General features: G+C 37.4%; 1 protein-coding gene across 2 annotated transcripts; it reads right to left on the bottom strand.

Moving 5' to 3' along the window:
- Positions 1-3,377: 3,377 nt before the first annotated feature.
- On the bottom strand, positions 3,378-15,514 carry LOC147515464 (ubiquitin-like-specific protease 1D). 2 transcript variants are annotated; one of them, XM_086587696.1, is made up of 14 exons: positions 15,119-15,514; positions 14,982-15,021; positions 14,647-14,741; positions 14,302-14,564; positions 12,348-12,391; positions 10,965-11,046; positions 10,846-10,875; positions 10,637-10,732; positions 9,903-10,005; positions 9,454-9,551; positions 8,894-9,016; positions 6,516-6,630; positions 4,038-4,145; positions 3,378-3,965 (listed from the first exon to the last, which is right to left on the bottom strand). In XM_086587696.1, the coding sequence occupies exons 1-14, from the start codon at positions 15,461-15,463 to the stop codon at positions 3,690-3,692; spliced, it is 1,818 nt and encodes a 605-aa protein (XP_086443822.1). In that variant the 5' UTR covers positions 15,464-15,514; the 3' UTR covers positions 3,378-3,689. The 2 variants fall into 2 exon arrangements, with proteins under 2 accessions (XP_086443822.1, XP_086443813.1); XM_086587687.1 differs by having other exon boundaries at positions 10,965-11,044; positions 12,343-12,391; positions 15,119-15,510.
- Positions 15,515-21,338: the final 5,824 nt, after the last annotated feature.

Raw genomic sequence — 21,338 nt, 5'->3', positions numbered from 1 at the left:
ATTTCCATTTTCTGTGGTCTAAGAGTTTGTTTTTCTCCAGGAGAAGAGGTCATAATTAACTCCTAAGATTCCACTTTTAGTGGTCTAAGCGTGTGTTTCTCTCCTATACAAAAGTTTGTTGGCATTTCCTTTTGTTCCACAACTGTTGATTGGGTGCACAAGGTCATGCATCTGAGAGACAAGCGTGTGTTTCTTTCCTAAACAAAAGGTTGTTGGCATTTCCTTTTGTTCCACAACTGTCATTGGAACCACAGCAACATTTCAAACATTGGCTGCACAAGGTCATGCATCTGAGAGACAGAGACCACTCAAATAGTACAAATTCGAGATCATTCTCATCTACTAATGAGGTCATACGGAATGCCTGAAGGGGGGCATCACTTAGACGGTTAAAGGGTTTTTTTTTTCTTTTTGGTGCAACACTTAGAGGTTAGATTGTTTGAAATTCGAATTGCACAATTACAATTATACAACGCATCGCATTCATGCTTTTCTGTGTGATGTGAGAAAGATAAGAACTTACTATCATTGAGCTGCCATTTTACCAACCTCGCAAAATATTCGCCTATAATTCACAAATCAAAATTTTGAATTTTTGAACGCCTAAACATTTAATACTTCAGAACCTTTCAATAATTCAAAATAATTCACATTTTTTTTTACTAAACGTATAAAACAAGAATTACCGAATTATAAAAAATTCATTTAAAAAATATTTCGTATATAAAAAAAATGAAAATCAAATTCTTGTAAGGATGAGTAGCATGAAGAAAGTAAGAAACAAAAACTAGAGGGGAAAAGAAATATGGGATTGACCATGACTTAAAAGTTTTTGTATATCTACGAAAGACATTTTTTTCTCTTTTTGCAAATCAAATGATTGAGTAAACTAACATAGAGACATGAATGTGTTGCTTCTAATTCTTATTTTTCTATACAATTTATAAATTTACATTCTAAAATAGATGTAAATATTGAAGAGAGATAAATATTGACAAATAAATATTATAAGGGTTTATTCGTAAAAACCCCCCATTTTATGGCATGGTTTTGTGTTTACCCCCCAAATTTTGAATCATCACAAAAGTCCTCCCATTCCGTCCTGGCCCCGTTCAGAAATCATCCATATTTGCTCTATTACCTAAAATACCCTTGGGGTAAACACAAACTAAAATAAATCTGCCCAAGCCCAACTAACTAAACTAAACAACAACCGGGTGTATAGGATCACCCTCACCCTCATCTTCTTCCTCAACCCCCGAACCAGCACCCTCGAGGAAATCACTGCTGAAGGTGGGATTTGGTACCAACAAAGTGCTTAGGGTTTGCTGGTTCCAATTTTATGACCTCAAGTGTCACTATATTTTTCAACGGAAAGCTTTTGATTGAGAATGTCATATAGCAAAGAGGAGCTATCTTTCTTTTCCAATTTTATGTACTAGAGTTCTATCAAGTCGCTTGGTGTACTTTAAACAGATGTCCAAGCGTCAACGCACAGGGACAACATCATTTGGTGACTCTGGCATGGCGACGTATACAAATATAGAAGTTAACATTTCGTCCACAGCAGGGGTATCTAATGATCAGGTTGGATCTCACTGGGATTGGTATGATGAAATACAATGGAAATTGATATACGAAAAACTTCTTTCTGATTTTGGTGACTTCTTTGAAAGTGATTCTCTGCCATTCGGTGAGCTTCCAGATTCACGGTCTCGTGTCTATTCCGTTCTTGATTGTGGTGATGTCAATGGCAGTCCTTTCACTGGAACTATGGTGTGATGGATCGGATGCTTTTATGCTTTTGCCTGTTTTTGATTTCCCATCCTTTGATAGCCTTAATCTGCTTCCACTGGAAGTCACACGAGTCTCTTAGTAAACAACAAGAGCTTACAAAGGATACTTGGTCAGTTGGTCATCAGGTCCAGGGCGATATTCTTCTGCTATGTCAGAAGGCGAGTTCAACACTTTGTCAAAAGCTGAAGCTATGACGACATTTACTCCAGAGTAGACAGCGGTGCCGAAATTTAGGCATCGCAATTTTGGGGGTGATGTGAATTACTAGGTGGAGCTGATTGCTGTTTGTTCCACTTGGGTGAAATGAATGGGGATTAAGGGAATTTTTTAGCATCAGATATTCAATTTAATTTCAAGCCAATGGGCTCTCTCTGAGTCTCCATATATTTTTCAAGTGATTTCCTCGCCCTTTGTTGGTACCCAACCCTAAGCACTAAGCACTTTGTTGGTACCCAACCCCACCTTCAACAGTGATTTCCTCGCCCTCATCATTTTCTCACTGCTGAAATTTGGTTCCTTCTTCAAGTATTCACTCGAGGGTGCATGCACTCGGGGTATTTCCTCCATGTCCTCCAGCTGGTAAGAAAATGATGCCTTCTATTAGCTCAATGATGTCTCTTAGTCTTTCCAGTCCGTGCTCTTTCAATTCCTTCTTGGGCTCCACTTCAGTAAGAAACAAATCCAACTTCTCCATAATGGACTGGTTGATAGGAATCAAGCCCACTGGCATAACCCCATCATTAGATCCAATTGATCCAACAGAACTACATAGATCTGAAAAGACCAGCTGACCAATTGATCGATTACCGACAAGGTTATCAAGAATTTTAGAGGAAGAAGGGTTTGCTGGTTCGGTGGATGAGGAAGAAGATGAGGGCGAGGGTGATCCTATATACCCGGTCGTTGTTTAGTTTAGTTAGTTGGGCTTGGGCAGATTTCTTTTAGTTTGTGTTTAAAAGGGTATTTTTGGACAATAATAAAATATGGATGATTTTGAATAAGTAGGGGACGGAATGGAGGGACTTTTGTGATGATTCAAAATTTGAGGGGTAAACACAAAACCATGCCATAAAATGGGGGGTTTTTACGAATAAACCCATATTATAATTATACTAAAGTAAAATTAGTAGAATATTATAATAAGTAGAACATTTTACTCTAATTATATATTTGTAATATATAGTTATAAGTAGAACATTTTACTTTGATTATAATATATAGTTATAAGTAAAATTATAAATAAAACATTATAATATATAATTATAGTAAAAATTATAATAAGTTGAATAAAATTAGAACATTTTAATTATATTGACAAATATATATTATAATTTCTCTTCAAGTGTACCGAATTTTTGAAATCTAAATTTTTATTTCAAAACGTTTAATACTAATATAAAATATACTATGTATTATTAACGTATTGCGTGGTTAGTAAAGAAAAATTAACATGTTACAAATTTTTGACCGAATTTTTCTAATATGTAAATGAATGAAACTCAAATCATTCCCGTATTCAGAATTGCTACCAAGGGCTTGAACTTTAAAACTAGTGTACCTAAATAAACGAGAATGTGATATTTTGCTACCGAAGCCCAAAAATCACCTTACAGCCAACTTTCTATATTTTGTATCCTTCCTCGCCAGTTAATGCAATACAACGGACTGATGATCACATATTGGTTGTAATAAATCACCGCACAATAAAGGTTACATCACTATCTTCATTTACATGTGATAGCCTGAATCAAGATACATCTACAATGCACTTGCACAAAATATACATTATATTACTCTATCAAATATCAATGACCCATTCGGTGCCGCCTGGAACGGATGATTCAGAAAAAATTCACCTGAATCACGTTCCATCAGAATGGTTAGAATCTCCTCTATGCTTCAACATCTATAGTATCATTGGTGCCTTTTGGTGACCCATCACCTGAAGATGTAGGTGAGGACTCCCGGCTGTTAATATTACTCACTATTATAGGATTATCAAACTCTTCCTCGGTGCAATTTGGTGACCCATCACCTGAAGATGTAGGTGATGATTCCCGGCCGTTATTATTCACTGTTATGGGATTATCAAACTCTTCTTTAAGCAGTTCTCTAATTCTTCCTCTCAAACGAGAAGCTTCTTCAGGTTTGAACCACTTCCTGCCAAACTGCAGAATTAAAAGTACTAAGAAAGACAGGCTCGATGAAGAAATTTATTTTTTCGGTTCAGAATACCATACCATGTCTAGATCATCTTTTCTGAGCCTCTCCGGAGCCTCTTCAATGAAACGCTCCATGAAGTAAAGCACAAAGATGCCACAGTCATAGTCATTTTTCTGCTGGGGAACCTGGTGGAGAACACATAAATCTTAAGCAAGAAAAGTATGGTTTTGATCCATTCAAATACTACAATTTCACATATACACTAAATAAGTAAATCCAGTGAACTTCATTTGCCAATAGATTGCGAAAGTCATGAATAGATTTCAGTAATGATTGAATTTCTCAAATGTCAAAAGAATACAAACTAAATTGATGAACCAATATACTTCAATATGATTCATTCATCCTGCCAACTTATATCTGCACACCCTATAGGGTATACGTTTGCTAATTCAACCTTACTAAAGGACCCCGAGTTCAAGACATTCTCAAACACCTCTAGTGGCTATAGTTTTATAATTGCTACATTCGAACATGTGAAAATTATTTCATATGCCCAAGACAAGGCTGGACAAAGGTCTTACTTTTGAGTATGTCATGTCCATGGCAACTTGGTAAAGGAGAGAGGACTACTGCACAAACAGGACTATAGTAAAGAATTTTACCAGAAGCAATCCACACTGACTCAAATGGCAAATGTAATTCCTATATTCAGACAATCAACCTACATCAGTGAACTCCAGAATTCCAGATAAATATATTCTAGTCCTTAATGAAGTCCACAACTAGTAATAATTACAATTACAACGTTTGCCAGCAATATAATAAAGCTATGTTGAATGGACACACTATCTTTTAAAAATAATTCGTGCCGGATACATATCTACGTGTCAGTGTCGGATACTCACATATTGTATGTGATATACCTCAAATTTTAATATTGTTGTATCGGATACAGACACGTATCCGTGTCAATGAAACTTAGTAATAAAGGCATCCACATTCCATCATGACAAACTATAACTACGTACCAAGGTTAAATACAAAAATAATTTATTTCATAACCACCTGGCAAGATATTAATTGCGCACACATACTTTAGCATTAGAGAATCATGGAGTAAAAATGACAATAAGGATTTAGTTCACAAAATTGACATCACTATTCTCATTTAAAGTTCAAACTAATGTATGGCCCCTAAGATGCATCATTAGCTCATTACAGACACAAGTAACAACGTGGGGGATATTCGAGTCCTCATGCACATGCTCCCGCACAGACACATACTATAAGAAGAATAAGGACCCAGATACAGATATTGTATCCTATAGGCAGTCAAAGGCACAGGCTCTAAGTAGGCGCTGGAGGTGAGCCTAGGGACTACTCGATGAGCACAGACAGGTCTAGGCAACTAGGCGCAAGGCCAAGATGCTGTAGCCAATAGGGATGAGCCTAGGGCCTCGGTGATGATCCTAGGCAAGCCTTTGACTGCATACAATAATGTGATCAACTGTTGCTTTGATTTTCGTATCACCACACTACATATGGTTCCCCTTCCTTCAGATCATGTTAAAATTTTCTGTTCTTTTCTTTTATTAACCTGAAAATAACTATAAGATCTCTTGGATGAGTTCCGCCTGACTCTTGAACCCATGCCTAGCAGACTTAACTAGTCACCCAGTGATGATCCTAGGCAAGCCTTTGACTGCCTACAATAATGTGATCAACTGTTGCTTTGATTTTCGTATCACCACACTACATATGGTTCCCTTTCCTTCAGATCATGTTAAAATTTTCTTTTATTAACCTGAAAATAACTATAAGATCTCTTGGATGAGTTCCGCCTAGCAGACTTAACTAGTCACCCAGTGCATTGAATAGGACACCATAAGATATTGTGGTTATCTTTTCTGCCTTTGATATATTTTTCTGCTCAGAACCACAGAGAAGCAAAGACCAAGCTTGTCAGTGTCTGATGTTAAGTTTCAGATGGAATTACTACTACACAATGTGTCGAGAAAATCATGAAATTTTGGATCCCTAGAGACTCCTTATGGGCTTAGAGATGTGCTAAAAGTGGGAAAAGAATCTACCAAGTTCACTAGACGTCTAGACATAGAATTGATAAGGGTGACCAAACTATGTTATGGCATGACCCTTGGTGCAAATCAGTTACTAATGGAAAGACCAAATAGTTAATGCCGCATGGGACTTTCCTTGGGATGCAAAGGTCTCAGTTCTTCTCACTAATGGAACATGGAATTAGTATGTACACGTGCTTTAATTAGAAAATCTCAAGCATTGTATCAGCGAAAATGATATAAAAAGGAACTTGTATAACAACAAATCAAGAAACTCCTAATTCTCCCATAATTTCATGCACATAAACAAGATTTCAGGTTTGTACTATGTTTTTTCATATACATGCAACAAAAAATGCATTACTATCCACAGAACACAAATTTAAACACCCAAGCATATTTTACAGGGTAGCAGCAAAGAAAACAGATATGGCACAGAATGGCATTGATTTCATTAAACTTCGAGAGCATTACCATGATTATCCTCTCATCAATTCTACGAGGAAGGTGTTTCCATATTCTCTCTGCCATAGGTACATTTGTAGGAGCATTGGTTTCCTTTAGGTAGTTCCATTCTTCTTTCAAAAAGCTACAGTAGAAATTGGGCCATCAACAATGTAAGAGAACAAACAACGCATACATAATTGCATTCCACTAAGACGAGATTCCATGCTATATTAAGAAGCTGTAGAGAAATTCATCATCACTACAAAGTATGAAAAAGAAGGCCAAACACACTGCATTACTCTTTAGGTGCATGAATATGGAATCTCACAATTGAATGATATACAGATTGTGATCCCTATATAACAGACTTAATGATGCAAAGTTTGCTCAACAAAACATTGGGGGTATTACGTGAACTAGAAATGCTTTAAATTTACTCACATTAATTCCTGAAAAATCAAAGAGTACGAGCAATACTAAATGACACAACACTGTTTGGCCTTGCAAAACCTTTTGCTGTATCACCAAAGAAAAATTCTATGCAGGGACAAAAGCACAAACATAAACTTTGCTAAGCCATAATGAGAGATGTTACAATCATGAAATTTGTAAGACAGATTTGGGTTAATTAGAGAAAACCCAGGGCCTCCGAATTGGTTTATTGAGGAACCAGTGACCTCGTGTTCATGCACATTGGTGCAAAGAACAATATCTTTTCCAACCTACTCTTACTATTAATCTCAAACTCTTTAAATAGAGATTACAAACAACTACACCACTAAAAAGCTAATGCCTATAGAACAGGAAAGAACTTGGCTATTGACCAACAGCTTAACAACCATAGCCATTCTCTAGTCCCAATCAACTCCAATGAACACAAGTGCATAACAGATGCTTGACCGTCTACGCTCAAAGGTATGAACTAATTTGGCCAAAGCATTTCATAGTTAATTTCAATACTCAGTAATTACGAAAACTGAGAAGGATATGCAAGACTAAGGAATACAATGGCGTAAAAGATTCAATATATATTTTGGAAATAGAAAGAATATGCCGATTGCCAAACAACAAAACGAAGTACCCGTCTAGCCCATCGGTCTGCTAAACTCCTCCAAGGACCTCTCCTCTCCAATCCCAGAGACAACTTTTTCAAAGAAAGAATACCACTCTGGAATAAAAGAAAAAAAAACGCCAAGTCACCTACAGGCTACAACCCTTTATCTCGGGAGACACTGGGATTAGCTCTTCATCCAATTACCATTTTTCGGTTGTGCTAAATGGGCCCATTTAGCACTCCCAAGATTTGTTGGTTGATGCTTTGGGATATAAAAGAACTTTATAGAGGATTTCCAGAGAATCCTTTAGTTGATGCGTCTAGAGGAAAGGATAAAACGGTTTTTAGGCTGACCGTGACTTGGTGAGACTGCAGATATTAGACATACAATTGAACTGAAGATAGGACTCAATTTTGAGTTACATTGAGATAAAAGTGCAAAATGCCAACCCAAATCAGGAATAAGTTATATCCAAAGAAGATGGCTATGAGACCTAAAGTTATTTAAGAGACACATGCCATTATCTCACGAACTAGCAATTTTTAACGACTTCAAATTCCACCTTATTGATTTTTGTCCAATAGCCTATCAAACTCTGGCGTCCAAATTGGAGATATATACCTAGTAAATTAGGAAACCCACCCCCCATGTGGTAATGCATGGTATACATATCAATTTTTTACCCGAAGAAGTAAACAATCAATTTATATATTAGCAAAATAAATGGACTATGTACAATGTAGGATGAGATATCCTACAAAGGAATGTGCTAAGAACGCAAGAAAATAGACAAAAAGACAACATTTAATTAAGCTTCTCGAATGAAAATTTGATAAAATTTGGATACACGTCTCATTTTACAAGTTAAACAAGTATTTCTCATTCTGGCACTAAAGGGTGACCTGTCCCTATTTTCACTGAAAGAGTCAAAACATATGAGCTCTTGGTAGGTATCAACACTATAAACTGATACCCTGCCGTCATTCTACTCTTCATCCAAATTGAGGCATCAGAACAAAAAGATTCCTATATGATCAAGGTTAGCTCAAAAACTTTTATATCATACTAGTTTACTCATAATTTTACAAAAAACTCTTTCTCTCAAAAAGCGCAGAAGCAGTACGGACAAGCAAAGCCGACAGGCAATACGGCTTTGCCTTGCGAAAACTTGTTACGGGGCAATTCCTCCACTACAACTGGCTGCTACTACTGAGGGATACCTTGCTCTTACAGGAAACAGGCTACTACTGAGACTTCCTTGCTCTAACAGGAAACAGGAAGATGAGGTACTTCCTTAATGTAAAAGAATGGAAGATAAAATTATGAAATCAAGGACATTCAGTGTATCACCTTCTAACATTCTGAAAAATTTGGCTACTGAGATGATATCCCAATGAATCCAGATGGAGTATAATTGGTCCGGACTCATCATCTTTGTTTGGCAGGCAAATAATCACCAAGCTCCAGTGTAGACTGAAAGCATCAAGCATGATAGTTCGATTTTAGACAAGAAAAAAATGAAAAGAACGGAAACAAATATACATAATTATATTCAAACCATGAGAGTGAAAGTCTACAGTCCAGCACCAAGATTGGTGTATCACATCTTCTCAAGATATTTAACTCTCATATTTCAACAAATCATAAGCTAGACAAAGGCAATATAACAAGTTCAACTGAGCAAATGCAGAATTTAACTCCTCGGTGAAATCAATTTTAGCCTGATTTTCACTTATAGTGGGCAGTGTCAGTGGTTCAAAATCTGATTGTCCATATATGAGATTAGGACACAAATTCAAAGTTCTATTTTAAATGTACTGAACTCTTTAGTATAAAAAACAAAAAGAATAAATAAATAAAAATTATATAAAGCCGGGTGGGGGGGAGCAACAAGAGCCCAAATGACGCACCTTTCATGTATAGGCAAAAGAATGTACGACTTCTCAAAAATATTGACACCTTTCCACCACCTCCTGAACTTGGAGAACAATAGGTCCTTGTCATTCGTCTACAATTACAACAAAGAACCACATATTGATATATGTATGAGCACAGCTTGGAAACCAAGAATCCTGAGGAAACAAGATAATTAAGACCTCAAAGTCAAATATTGACTCCCCTTAAATATCTTTATGCTGAAAAAAACACAAAGAAGGATTTAAATCTTCAAAGAGCTGGTGAGTGGAGCTGCTAAGTGACGCAAACATAGTCGCACCAACCTCATAAGGTTACAACTACTTGATCAAGTCTTTACTCCTGTACTGAGTCTCACAAGTCTCTTCAATATTCAACCAAAGCACAAGAACCGTAAGTTTCGTAAGGTCATAGCATTATCATGTAAAATAACCAGGGAAATTACCTTGCAAGATACAGCTTCCTTCAGTTTTCCATAAAAAAATGTATTGAAAAAATGATAATCGCTTCTTGATCTTCCAGTAGCTGATACAGGTCGCTGTAGATATCTATCGGAGCAAGTAGCAAGTTATGTAAGTTAAATGTTCACCCAAGTTTCACAGAAAAAGTATTAAAAAAATAAAATATATAGAATAAATGGAGAAGTTCCTTAAGAATTTTACAATATTTGAGGGTTCTGGCTAAATGTTATTAAGGTCCATAGTTACTCAACCACTGCCTCGGTGCATATAACATCATTCAAGTTCCTCTTTCCATTTTTTTTTTTGTAATTACTTGGGGATTTATATTTTTCCATTTAAATATTTTCTAATCCCTTTAATAAGTTTATAGACTTTTCTCCCACACTGGAAGAACTCTTTTTAAGCAAATAACTGGAACAAATGTTTTCGTCCTGTTTAATAAATAAAAAAGCAGTTTAAAAGCAATATAGAAAAAGACTATACAGATACATATATATTGAAATCCTATCTGCTATCCTATTTCGTTCTCTATCTAGCCCCTAGCTGATGCAGAAGCTTGTATATACCTTGATTTCTATTTAATGAAAGTTGTTACTGATTAAAACAAAAAAAAAATGTTTAATACCACAACAGGTGATAGGAACCGCTACATTCACGAGAACTATGAAAAAAATGGGCTTTCAAATCTCTTTAATACTTGATGAGCTAAGAGACTTACCGAATGTAAAAATTCATAATTGCTGATGACAAAAATGCTTCAGGAGCAAGGAATTTAATGTCCGAATAACAAAGTTCAACAGACTCTGGGTCATCCCTGTGCCACATACACGTTCATGAGCATAGACAGGAATGTTGGACTCCAAAACTGTAAGTCAATATAGTCATACTCTTCCTGTTTAATCCTCTCCAAATAAAGAAAACAGATACCTAGACGGATAGTAAAGTTTAGCCTCCATCCTGAAATAAGAATAGTATTCTAGGTAAGACACCAAAGAAACATATTGTTATATAGAACAGCTAGGGTGGGATTAAAAGATTTATTTCACCGTCCAACTGGTTCATCTTCTTCTTGTGTTGTCTCCTCTGGATGACAATCTTCTTCATCCAAGAGGACCACTGTCTCACGCTGTTTTGTAACATTAGCACGGTATAAATGTCACAAAGATAATCATAATGAAGAGATATAGGAAAACAAATGCCAGGACGGTATTTTTATAAGAAAATAATGAATTAGTGTGTTCAATATAACATTTAGAATATACAGGACATTAAATACTAAACCAAACACTTAGCTCATATCTTCCTATCAAGCAAAGCCGACAACTTTCATGAATTAAAAAATTACAAATACTCTTTTTTTATATTATAAAATCAAATCAAATCAAAAAATCAAACCAACATGTGGAAACATTTATATCTATATAAGTATACAGCATAAAAAGCGACTACTACCTTATTCACCCACCAGATCAGTCAGATATTTTGCATAGTAATATATACCAGTATATCAACTTCAAGTCCCACTGCAGGATGTGGTATATCTTACCACTTCTAAAAACTCTGATCTGAGTGACAGCAAAACACTAGAAACATACGTGGTTAACCATTTTAGACCCCTAATGGACAGTCTTACCCTTTCTCTTTCACACGGGCGACTTAGGCCCTGTTCTAACTTCTAACAAAACCTTTTCTGAAATCTTGTATAGTTATATTGAATCAAAATATCAAGTCTCGTAAAGCATTACGAAATACTTTTCCAGAATATTTAAAGCTTTGTTGAAATGAGAAATACTGCAAAGCATCACAACTATGTTTTTCACTTTTTCCCATATATTTGAAACAGTACTGAAACCAAAGATCCTAGAATAGTGACAATAGAAAACACAATCTGCCGATATTATAAGAAATTTGCCAATATTTGGAGGATCAATTTTTTGGATGATATTGATGCTTTGTTCTATATGTATATGACAACCTAAGGACCACGTATGCACATTGCTGGTACTTAAATTAATGGGAAAAAGTAGAAGAGATAGATTCGTCAGAAATTACTCAAATTTCAGAAAATGGTGGCGGTCCTTGGGTTTTTGTTTGTTATTTTGCTTATGTGTTCTGGCTTTTCTTCATCTCCAGTCTTTCAGTTTTAGTTTATCTTTCTTTCGCTTTTTGTTTTCTCTTTTACTTTATGTTGGGTGGACATGGGTGCAAAGTTTAATCCTTGGCGCTTAGCCGTTGGCTAGTACTCTTGGTGTTGATGTAATTGCTCTTATATGAATATATACACATATAGTAACTGTTATGGAATTTTAATCAGAAAAATATAAAATTATAATATAAAAAGGAAATTTTTAAAGAAGTGCATCAGCATGATATGTAAATAAAAAAGATGCATTTGAACAGGAAAAGAAAGAAGGTAGTACACACCTTCTTATTCCTCGACCGGAGAGCAGGTTGGGCTTGAGACAATTTCCTCCTGACAAAGAATTACCATCAGAAAAAAGGACTGCAGCTGGCTCAAGACAAAATGCCGTAACCCCAAGAGTGTAGACAAGGGAAACTATAGTCTATAATGTGGCAATGGGATCATGAGTCACACACACGCCAAATCACAAGTGGCGGGGTGGGCACACATCCAAAACTTCCCCTTATTAGGATTGTGGTTCACACGGTTTAGGCCGCTCAGAACCACTAAAACCAAGAGGCAGGCAAACCACCACAGCATAAACAGAAAATGCATTCTATATTAATAATGACTTAATGGCAGTGGACCTTTAACCTGGAAATAGCATCAAAGTTCACAAAGAAATACATCCATAAAAAATTCGGTGTCGATTTCCTTTTACATTTATCTATGAATAACTTCAACTAGAATGTTCAAGATCTTGCCACTAAGGCGCAAAAAACAGATCACCAACTTAAAATGAACTTAGAATCACCATACTGCATACATGATGTGATGAGTGATTACAAAATTAATAAGGCAATAGAACCACAACAATCTTTTACACTATATGGGGTAACTGTTACCTAATTATAACTATCATGTGAAGGTTCTTTAGTATGTAGTAATCTCTATCATGTGAAGGTTCTCTTCATGGAAATACTCTAGAATCAGTGGTTCTTTTTTAAGAGAACAAAGGTATGCCTTCATCCTAAATTATGAGGGTCAGCCGAGCGTTAGCTCTTCCATTCACCGCTCTAATATGGACTAATGTTCCTTCAAATATGCTTGACCACCTCCGTCCATGTCCTTTTGGTCCACCTCGTGGTCGTCAAGAACACTCAACAAGTCTAGTCCTAACTAGGGGCGGATCTATGTAGGGCCAGCCCCTGCTCAACTATGATAAAAAGAAAAAATCCACTACTAGTACACAATCAAGTCAGGCCACTTCCTTCAGAAGAAAAAAAATGAACTAAACAATTAGCCCAGGCCAAATTAGTTAAGGAAACCCATGCAAGTCTTCATTTTTATGAGAAGAGCAAGATTTATTTGACCCCAATCAAGAATCAGCTTTAACAAATAAACATGTGGTCCCAAGAGTAGAACCAAATTCAAGTCAGCATATTTAGAATTTTATTAGACAATCATAAAAGCATCCTAGTTTTTCTAAATGTTATTTAGAATTTGTTTGAGTAAGAACTTATCTAAACACACTATTGAATCTGCAAGGGAGGATGTTGTGTAAAGAGTCAGCATAGTTCTTTGTTAAGTGAAAAGTCCTATTTATAGAAATAAAAAATAAGAGTTCTGCGAGCACAAGGACTCTCACTAGATAAGACTGGTTAACTAAACATGTGACCAGCTCAGGTGATTGACTAGACCTGTGAGCCGTCCAGATGTCTAACTTAGCATGTGAGCCGTCCAGATGGCTAACTGGACATGTGAGCCGTCCAAGTATTCAGCTAAGACTTGAGCCATCCACGTAACCACTTAAGGTTTCGATCAGGATCGGGATCGGTCACTTAGACTTAATGTAATGACTAAGTCCCTAATGAAGTCGTTAGCTAGGGTACGAATGTGGAGGTACATTAAGAATTTAATGAAACTGCTTTAATTATTCCAACTTTTTCAGAGAGGACACGGTCTCCCAAGTTCAAAGAAGGTTAAAGTGATGACAAGCTGGGTACTGCAAGTCTGCAATAACAATGATAAGACCACAGACTAAGCATAATCCTATTACTATAAAACCAAATATATACAGAACTAATTAAATCTATGTCACTAGTCAACAAATGATTGAGAAGCTGAGTGCAACATTTGTAGCAGGCTAGCAGCAGTCAATCAACAGTTGCCTATTACAACATCACAACCATATCAGCAGAATCATGCAACCTTAATAAACTAACTAAAAACTATAAGAAAAAATTAATAATAATAATTACCTCTTTGGGAAGTTGCTGGAAAATTTTCCGTCCTCCTTGGGGGAATAAAAACTGGAAGAATCAATGGACACTCTGTGTTCATTTCCAACGCGACTGGAATTTCTAGGAATTTTAAAAGGAGACTGTCTAGAGTCAGCTTTACTTTCCTTTCTACGCTTGTTCGACAACAGTCCATTTGATATTGTATTTTGATGGTTACTACCGCCCGATTGCGGATGTCCCTTATGAAGTAGACTGACTGATATGTGAGTACTACAGTTCGGCTGGTTACACAAAATTGTTACTTGTGCTGTCAATAAGATGTGAACAGAGAAACAAATCATCTAATTCTAAATATCTTCATACCTTTTTGTCCAGCTCTTTACCAAACAACTTGCCGAATTCGGACTGTGACTGGTCTTTAGGTGATGGGGTCTCTGAGCTGGAGCCGTTACATGCATCTGTGAACCAACAAATCATCAGAAGTTCAGAAATCCATCTGTCAAACAAACTAAAGTAAGGTGATGATCCCCATCAAACTGAACTTCCATTTAATCGTCATTTTAACTCGCTTCTCTCTAAACTTCTTATATAATCAATGTCAACTCAAGTACCTAGCTTCACACCTCTATCTTTGGATATATCCATGTATTGAAGTATGAAATCCCAAATATAATAAAGATGCATAAAATATTCCTCACCAGAGGTCTGAGATTGTGTCGACTTCCCACATTCAGCCTCCTGAGCATCACAATTAAAGTTATTTACAATGCTCAAACAGCACATGCAATAAACAAGTAATAATAATAATAATAATAATAATAATAAAAAATACAACCTTTAACGCCCGATCACGAACCCTTCTATCCCTTTCAGCCTCATAAAGTTGCAAATTTTTACGAAACTTAGCACCTTTATCAGGTAATTTAGGACCAAGAGTGTTTAAAACACACTTCATTCTCTCAATCTTTGAATTCAATTGATAATCAGAATCCATAGCTATTATTTCTTCCATCCCAGAAACTTCTTTTTGTTTAACTACAATTACTTCTGGTAAAACTGCATTGTTTTGTTTACTATTACTACACCCTAGAATTTTATTCCAATTTGATTCGTTTATGGTTAATGGTTTTTTAATAATCTTCTTCTTCTTCTCCTCTTTTTCTTCTACTATTTCTATCATCTCTCTTTTTTCTTATTGGACTCACAAAATGAGGCGTTTTATTACTGGAAATAAATTCGAGGGTAAATTAGTAAATGTGGGGTTGTTGTTTTTTTTTTTTTTTAAGGGTTTTGGATTTGTGGAGGGAATCTATAGTGACGTGGTGTTAGGTTTGGAATTATCGCACGTGGTATTGGGTGTAAATTTAAGGTGTACATTGAAAAATACTAGTTTAGGTCATTCCCTATTTCCCTCTATCTATTCTAAACTTCAAATTCAAATCTCACTTGTTCTTCTGCTGTCTATAGGCTCTCTTCCTTCACTCAATAACATCTCTCTAGCTTTTCTCTTTCTTGTATAGTCTTGGTTTTCTTTTCTCATTCTGTTTTCTTTTAGTTTCTTTTTATTTGGGTTCCTTTCCTTTGCTTGCTTGGGGTTATTGTTATATCGTCTTGGCTAGATCTGCAATACCATGGACTCCCCTACAGGGGAGCCACCAACAAGGATGGAGCCAGGCGAATAATCCAAATCTAAAGTTGAAATACTACAAGCTGAGATGCAAAATCTTTTTTACAACAAGGAAAAACGAGTTATTGATATTGGTTGCAAGAATGTGGAGGCCAGTGAAGGGGGGCAGTACACACTGTTGGGGAAGTTGTTTGGAGGAAAAATTATACCCCTCCAAGATCTTGCGGAAGAACTCCATAGATGTTGGCAAACGAGGGGTAATACTAAGATACAATCTGTAGCAAAAGGCTTGTTTAAACTGGAGTTCGAGAACCCTGAGGTTCGTCCTCTCGTTTAAAAAATGGAAGGCATCTGAGCTAGTCGATGAGACCTGGAAGTTTGATATGGTGGATTTCTGGGTTCAGATATATGGGTTACCAAGTAATAGGATCAATGAGGAAAATGTAAACAAGGTGGGGCAAAGCTTGGGCAAAGTCAAAGCGGTGGACCTATTGTGCTTATCGGAATTCAATAAACCGGTAGCTAGGGTCAGAGTGAGGATGGATATCAAGGAGAGGCTTTTAAAAGGCATATATCTCCGAACATAATTGGGAGAAACCTTCCCAGTCACTTTCAAGTAAGAAAATTTTGATATTTTCTGTTACTTCTATGGTTGCATTGGGCATGATCTATATTATTGTTACCAACGTGAAAAGTACAGTATGGATATGAGGAAATATGGGGGATCCCCTAGAGGATGTAAAGAACAATTTTTCATTCATGCTGCGAGCAAATGTGTTCTACAATGGGGCAACAAGCTCAAGCCCTGTGTCAGTTACGATCTCTGGAACACCACAAAAACTGAGGTATGACCAGATTTCAGCAAGGAGCAGAGAATCACCTGTGAAACGGAACTGGAATGGGACTAGGATTCTGGCGACACCACTAAGAAGAACGCACGTGGAACAGCCCACTGACAAATGCAGACACAGAAGAAATGATGAAGAGAGTATGAGGTTTGGCAGAAAGCAGAACGACTCTTTTGAAAGGGCCTTGTCAGTGGTCGTTGTTGGTACTGGGCTAGGGGGCCCAAATCTTGATAAATCTAAACATGGGTTAGGTACACATCCTAGCCCAAGAGGTACGGGACGGTCACATGGGCCTTACAAATATGTTAGGAACCAATTATGGGGCTTTGGTGATATGGAGCCCAGTCAGTAATGGACCGGATATGGACATGGATGAGGGTTTGGGTAAGGAAATTGGTTTGATGGACTTGAAGAAGGGTTTAGGGTATGACCCAACTTCTAGAAGAATTACAGCTAATCCAGATTCGAAGTGTGTCACGGTGGGAACAGGAGACCTAGGCTTGGAGGATTCTAGCTTGGGAACTGGAAAAGCAATAAGGAGTGATTATACCTCGCCGAAAAATAGTGTTTCTCACCTTACCGAGGCAATTATTCCACACCTTGATTACCATGAATCAGATGGGACTAAGCGTGCTTCCATCCAGACTGGATCTGATACACAAAGATTTTGTTTCATTGGGCAACCAACATTAGGCAAAGTGGGGAAAACTGTGGTGGCTCGAAAGGGTAAATAGAAAAAAATGCTTTCTCAGATGTGTTAGAAAGGAATCAACAGAGTCCGGTGTAGGGAAAAAAAGGAAAGTGTATAACCTCTCAGAGAACGGTTTGGAATCAGAAAGGATGTGTGATAATGGGTGGCATAGGATCAGTTGGAGGTTGGCAGTACAAAAGTCAAAGAGGGCAAAACTTGAAGCTAATGATCTAAGGTCTAGGGGAATGGGGAACTTGCTGATACTAGAGAATGCCCTAGTCATCCCAGTTTTGAGTTGGTCGATGGAGTCTAGTGTACCATCAGAAGAGTCGCTAGATTCTAGTGAGCCCTCAGTGGATGAAGGAGGGGACATTCCAGAAGAAGACATACCTTCAGATGCTTTTACAGATGAGGAAGAAGATTACTCAACAAGTGAAAATGAAGAGGATCAAACTGATGAAGAGGAGCAAGGTATGGTGGTGTATAACGAGAATTATCAAGAGGAGGTATCAATTGGAAACGCTCCTCGTGATTTGGTGTATGAGTCTAAGGATAGTATCACACAACCTCAGCCTCTTGCTTTTGATGACTCAATGGTGGGGAAACGTCTCAATTCCAAGTTCAGAGAAAGGTGGAAGAGCAAGAGAGCCAAACAATCAAGGGGTGCATGTAGTGGCTATGAAAGGGGTGCAAGAGTAAGAGGCAACAGTAGTGAGTCCAGCAGTAGTGGGGGTCTGTGTGGTCCTCCCCCAGGGTTCGTGGCGGCTGTCCCCAAACAGCTGCCTCGCCAAAAATGATACAAGCCTGGAATTGCTGGGGAATAGGTTCCTCCACAGTAATTCAAAATCTAAAAGATCTAGTGAGGCAACATCAACCAAAGATTATTTGCTTGTTTGAAACAAAAGTAGGAGAAAATAGGATCAGTCAGTTAAGTAGGGAGATAAAGTATGGTAACTCCTTCTATGTTCCAGCTCGGGGGATGAGAGGTGGTCTAGCTACGTTTTGGAAAGAGGAAGTGCATCTGGAGGTCCTTGGAGCTACAACATATCATATAACAGGTAAACTTTCAAATTACCACAGTTCTACTTCTTGGTTTTTTAGTTTTGTCTATGGGGAACCTAATGCACATCTGAGACATAGATTTTGGGCTGAGCTTAGAGACACTGCCCCTGCTATACCTGGCCCTTGGGTCATTTTTGGAGATTTTAATGCCATAAAATCTCTGGATGATAAGGTAGGGGGGCAGAGCTGTTTTCACCAATTGCATGCTTGAGTTTAATTCTCTTATCAATGATTTGAGTTTGATTGACTTGGGCTATAAAAGCCCCAAGTTTACCTGGAATAACAATAGAAAGGTGAATGATAACATCCTGGAAAGGCTAGATTGTGCTTTTGCTACTACTGACTAGATGGATCTTTTTCCCAATATGGTGGTCAAGAATGTGGTTAATGCTACATCAGACCACCTTGCTCTTATGATCCATCTCAAGTTAACAATGGAAAATACAGAGAGGCCTTTCAGGTTCTTTGATATGTGGCTAAAGGATGCCACTTGTAAACATGTTATTGATAAGGCATGGAATGAGGTAACTCATGATATGCCGGATTGGAGGGTTATACATAGGCTAAAAAATACTAAAAGAAGGTTGTCCACTTGGAACAAAAAAGTCTTTTGTAATATCTTTCACAATATTAAGAGAATCCAAAAGGATTTGGATAGAGTTCTTCAAAAAGCTTTCAACCCTATCAACTATGAAAAAGCAAAACAGCTAAAAACTAGTCTTTTCGAGTGGTATGAAAAGGAGGAAGACTTTTGGAAATAGAAGTATAGTTAACACTGGATCAAAGAAGGTGGCAGGAACACCAAGTTCTTCCACCTATCCACTGTGTATAGAAGGAGGAAAAACGACATTGATAAGATTAAAGACAATGAGGGCCGGTGGAGTGAAGGTAGGCAGAAAGTGGGACATGCAGTAAAAGAATACTTTGATGGTATCTATACCTCAGATGAACTAGATACCAATGAAGATATTCTAAATCTGTTCTCCCTATACATAATGGACAGAGAGAATGAGATTCTCATTGCCTATCCTACTGGGGATGACATTTGGTATGTGGTAAAGAAGATGGGGGCTTTAAAAGCACCTGGACCTGATGGGTTCCAGGGGTGCTTCTATCAGCAGTGTTGGGATGTGATTGGTCCCTCTATTATTGATTGTGTGAAGAATTTTTTTATTCAAGGGAGCTTGAACCCTAGCTTCAATGAGACTTTTATTGCTCTTATACCAAAAATATCTAATCCGGATCATATGGCTAAATTCAGACCTATTAGCCTCTGTAACTTCTGCTACAAGATTATAGCAAAGATTATGGCTAATAGGCTCAAAGCGCATATCAATAAGATTGTCTCTCCTTTTAAAGGCGCCTTCATTAAAGGAAAAAATATTGAAGGCAATATTGGCTTAGCCAGTGAGATCTTTCATAATATGAATCATATGAAAACCAAAAAGGAGTTTTTGGCCCTCAAGATGGATATGACTAAAGCATATGACAGAGTAAAATGGTCCTTCATTGACAGTATATTTCAAAAGCTGGGATTCAGTGACAAGTGGAGACTTTTCATCTCCCAATGCATCACAATTGTTTTTATAGGGTACTGCTGAATGGGTCTCCCCTTAAGCAGTTTAATCCAGATAGAGGCTTGAGACAGGGAGATCCTCTCTCCCCATACCTGTTTATTCTGGTATCAGAAGCTCTCTCAAGGATGATAGCAAAGGCAGAAAGTAATGAAGAGATTCATGGTATTAAAATTAGAAGGAATGCTCCTCCTATTACTTATCTGTTGTATGATGATGATCTTATCCTTTTCACTAAAGCTAATCTAGCTGAGAGTGGAAAGCTTAAGAACATCCTTGAGGACTATTTCAAAGCTTCTGGACATAAAATAAACTTTGATAAGTCTAGCATCTTCTGCAGTAAGAATGTGCACATGATGCATAGTAAGATGTTAAAAAGATTTTGGAAGATGAGATTCTTTGATAGAAAAGACAAATATTTGGGGGTACCTATAGTCTTCTCCCAAAAGAAAAAAGAGGACTTTGACTTCCTGGTGGACAAAGTGCACAACAAGATAAAAGGTTGGAGAGCAAAAGTCATCTCTCAAGCTGGGAGAACAACCCTCATACAAGCTGTAGCACAGGTTACACCTCTTTTTGCTATGACCACTTACAAACTACCTCGATCTACTTGTCAAAAGATTGACAAAGTTTGTAGAAATTTCTAGTGGCATGGGCAAGAAGAAAGCAAAAGTATCCACACCATAGGGTGGGATAGCATATGCAAACCTAAGGCCTTCGGAGGCCTAGGGCTAAAAAACTGGAGACATGAATAAGGCTATGCTTGCAAAGCTAGCCTGGAAAGCCCTTATAGATAATACCTCTATATGGGCAAAAACCTTCCTAGCTGCCTATGAGAAGTCTTGGTTTGATATTAAAGTTGAACCCCCACCTTGGGCCTCTTAGTTCTGGAAGGGAGTCCATAGGACTGCTAGGGATATCCTACCAGGGGTGGTTTGGAGCATTGACAATGGGGACAAGGTCAATGTCATGAAGCAACCTTGGATCCTGCTAAATGAGATCCCCATCAAACTGGTAGAGATGTTACCTGACAGACCAGACCTTGAGAGTCTAAAGGTGAGGGATTTGATGCTTAGGGATGACTCTGGATAGGATAATCATAAGATTGCTAGTTTGTTCCCATCTGAGATAGTTACTCTAATCAAACAAGTGGTGATAAGACCCTCTATTTTGGCAAGTGACTCAACCAAATGGGGGGGAACCAGGAATGGTAGACTCTCTCTGTGAAGTCTGCATATTATTTCTTGACTAAC

This window comes from Coptis chinensis, chromosome 2 (genome assembly GCF_015680905.1).
Source record: "Coptis chinensis isolate HL-2020 chromosome 2, ASM1568090v1, whole genome shotgun sequence".
In the NCBI taxonomy this organism is placed as follows: domain Eukaryota; kingdom Viridiplantae; phylum Streptophyta; class Magnoliopsida; order Ranunculales; family Ranunculaceae; genus Coptis; species Coptis chinensis.
This window is presented reverse-complemented; position numbering and strand designations above follow the sequence as displayed.

Bases quoted from the DNA above. Each gene is read 5' to 3' on its own strand.
- LOC147515464 (XM_086587687.1), bottom strand. From the start codon at position 15,463: ATGATAGAAATAGTAGAAGAAAAAGAGGAGAAGAAGAAGAAGATTATT. The intron at 12,392-14,301 runs GTAATTATTATT...ATTCTTTGTCAG, and splicing joins TCCAGCAACTTCCCAAAGAG to GAGGAAATTGTCTCAAGCCC. The intron at 10,006-10,636 runs GTAAGTCTCTTA...TTGCTCCGATAG, and splicing joins ATTATGAATTTTTACATTCG to ATATCTACAGCGACCTGTAT.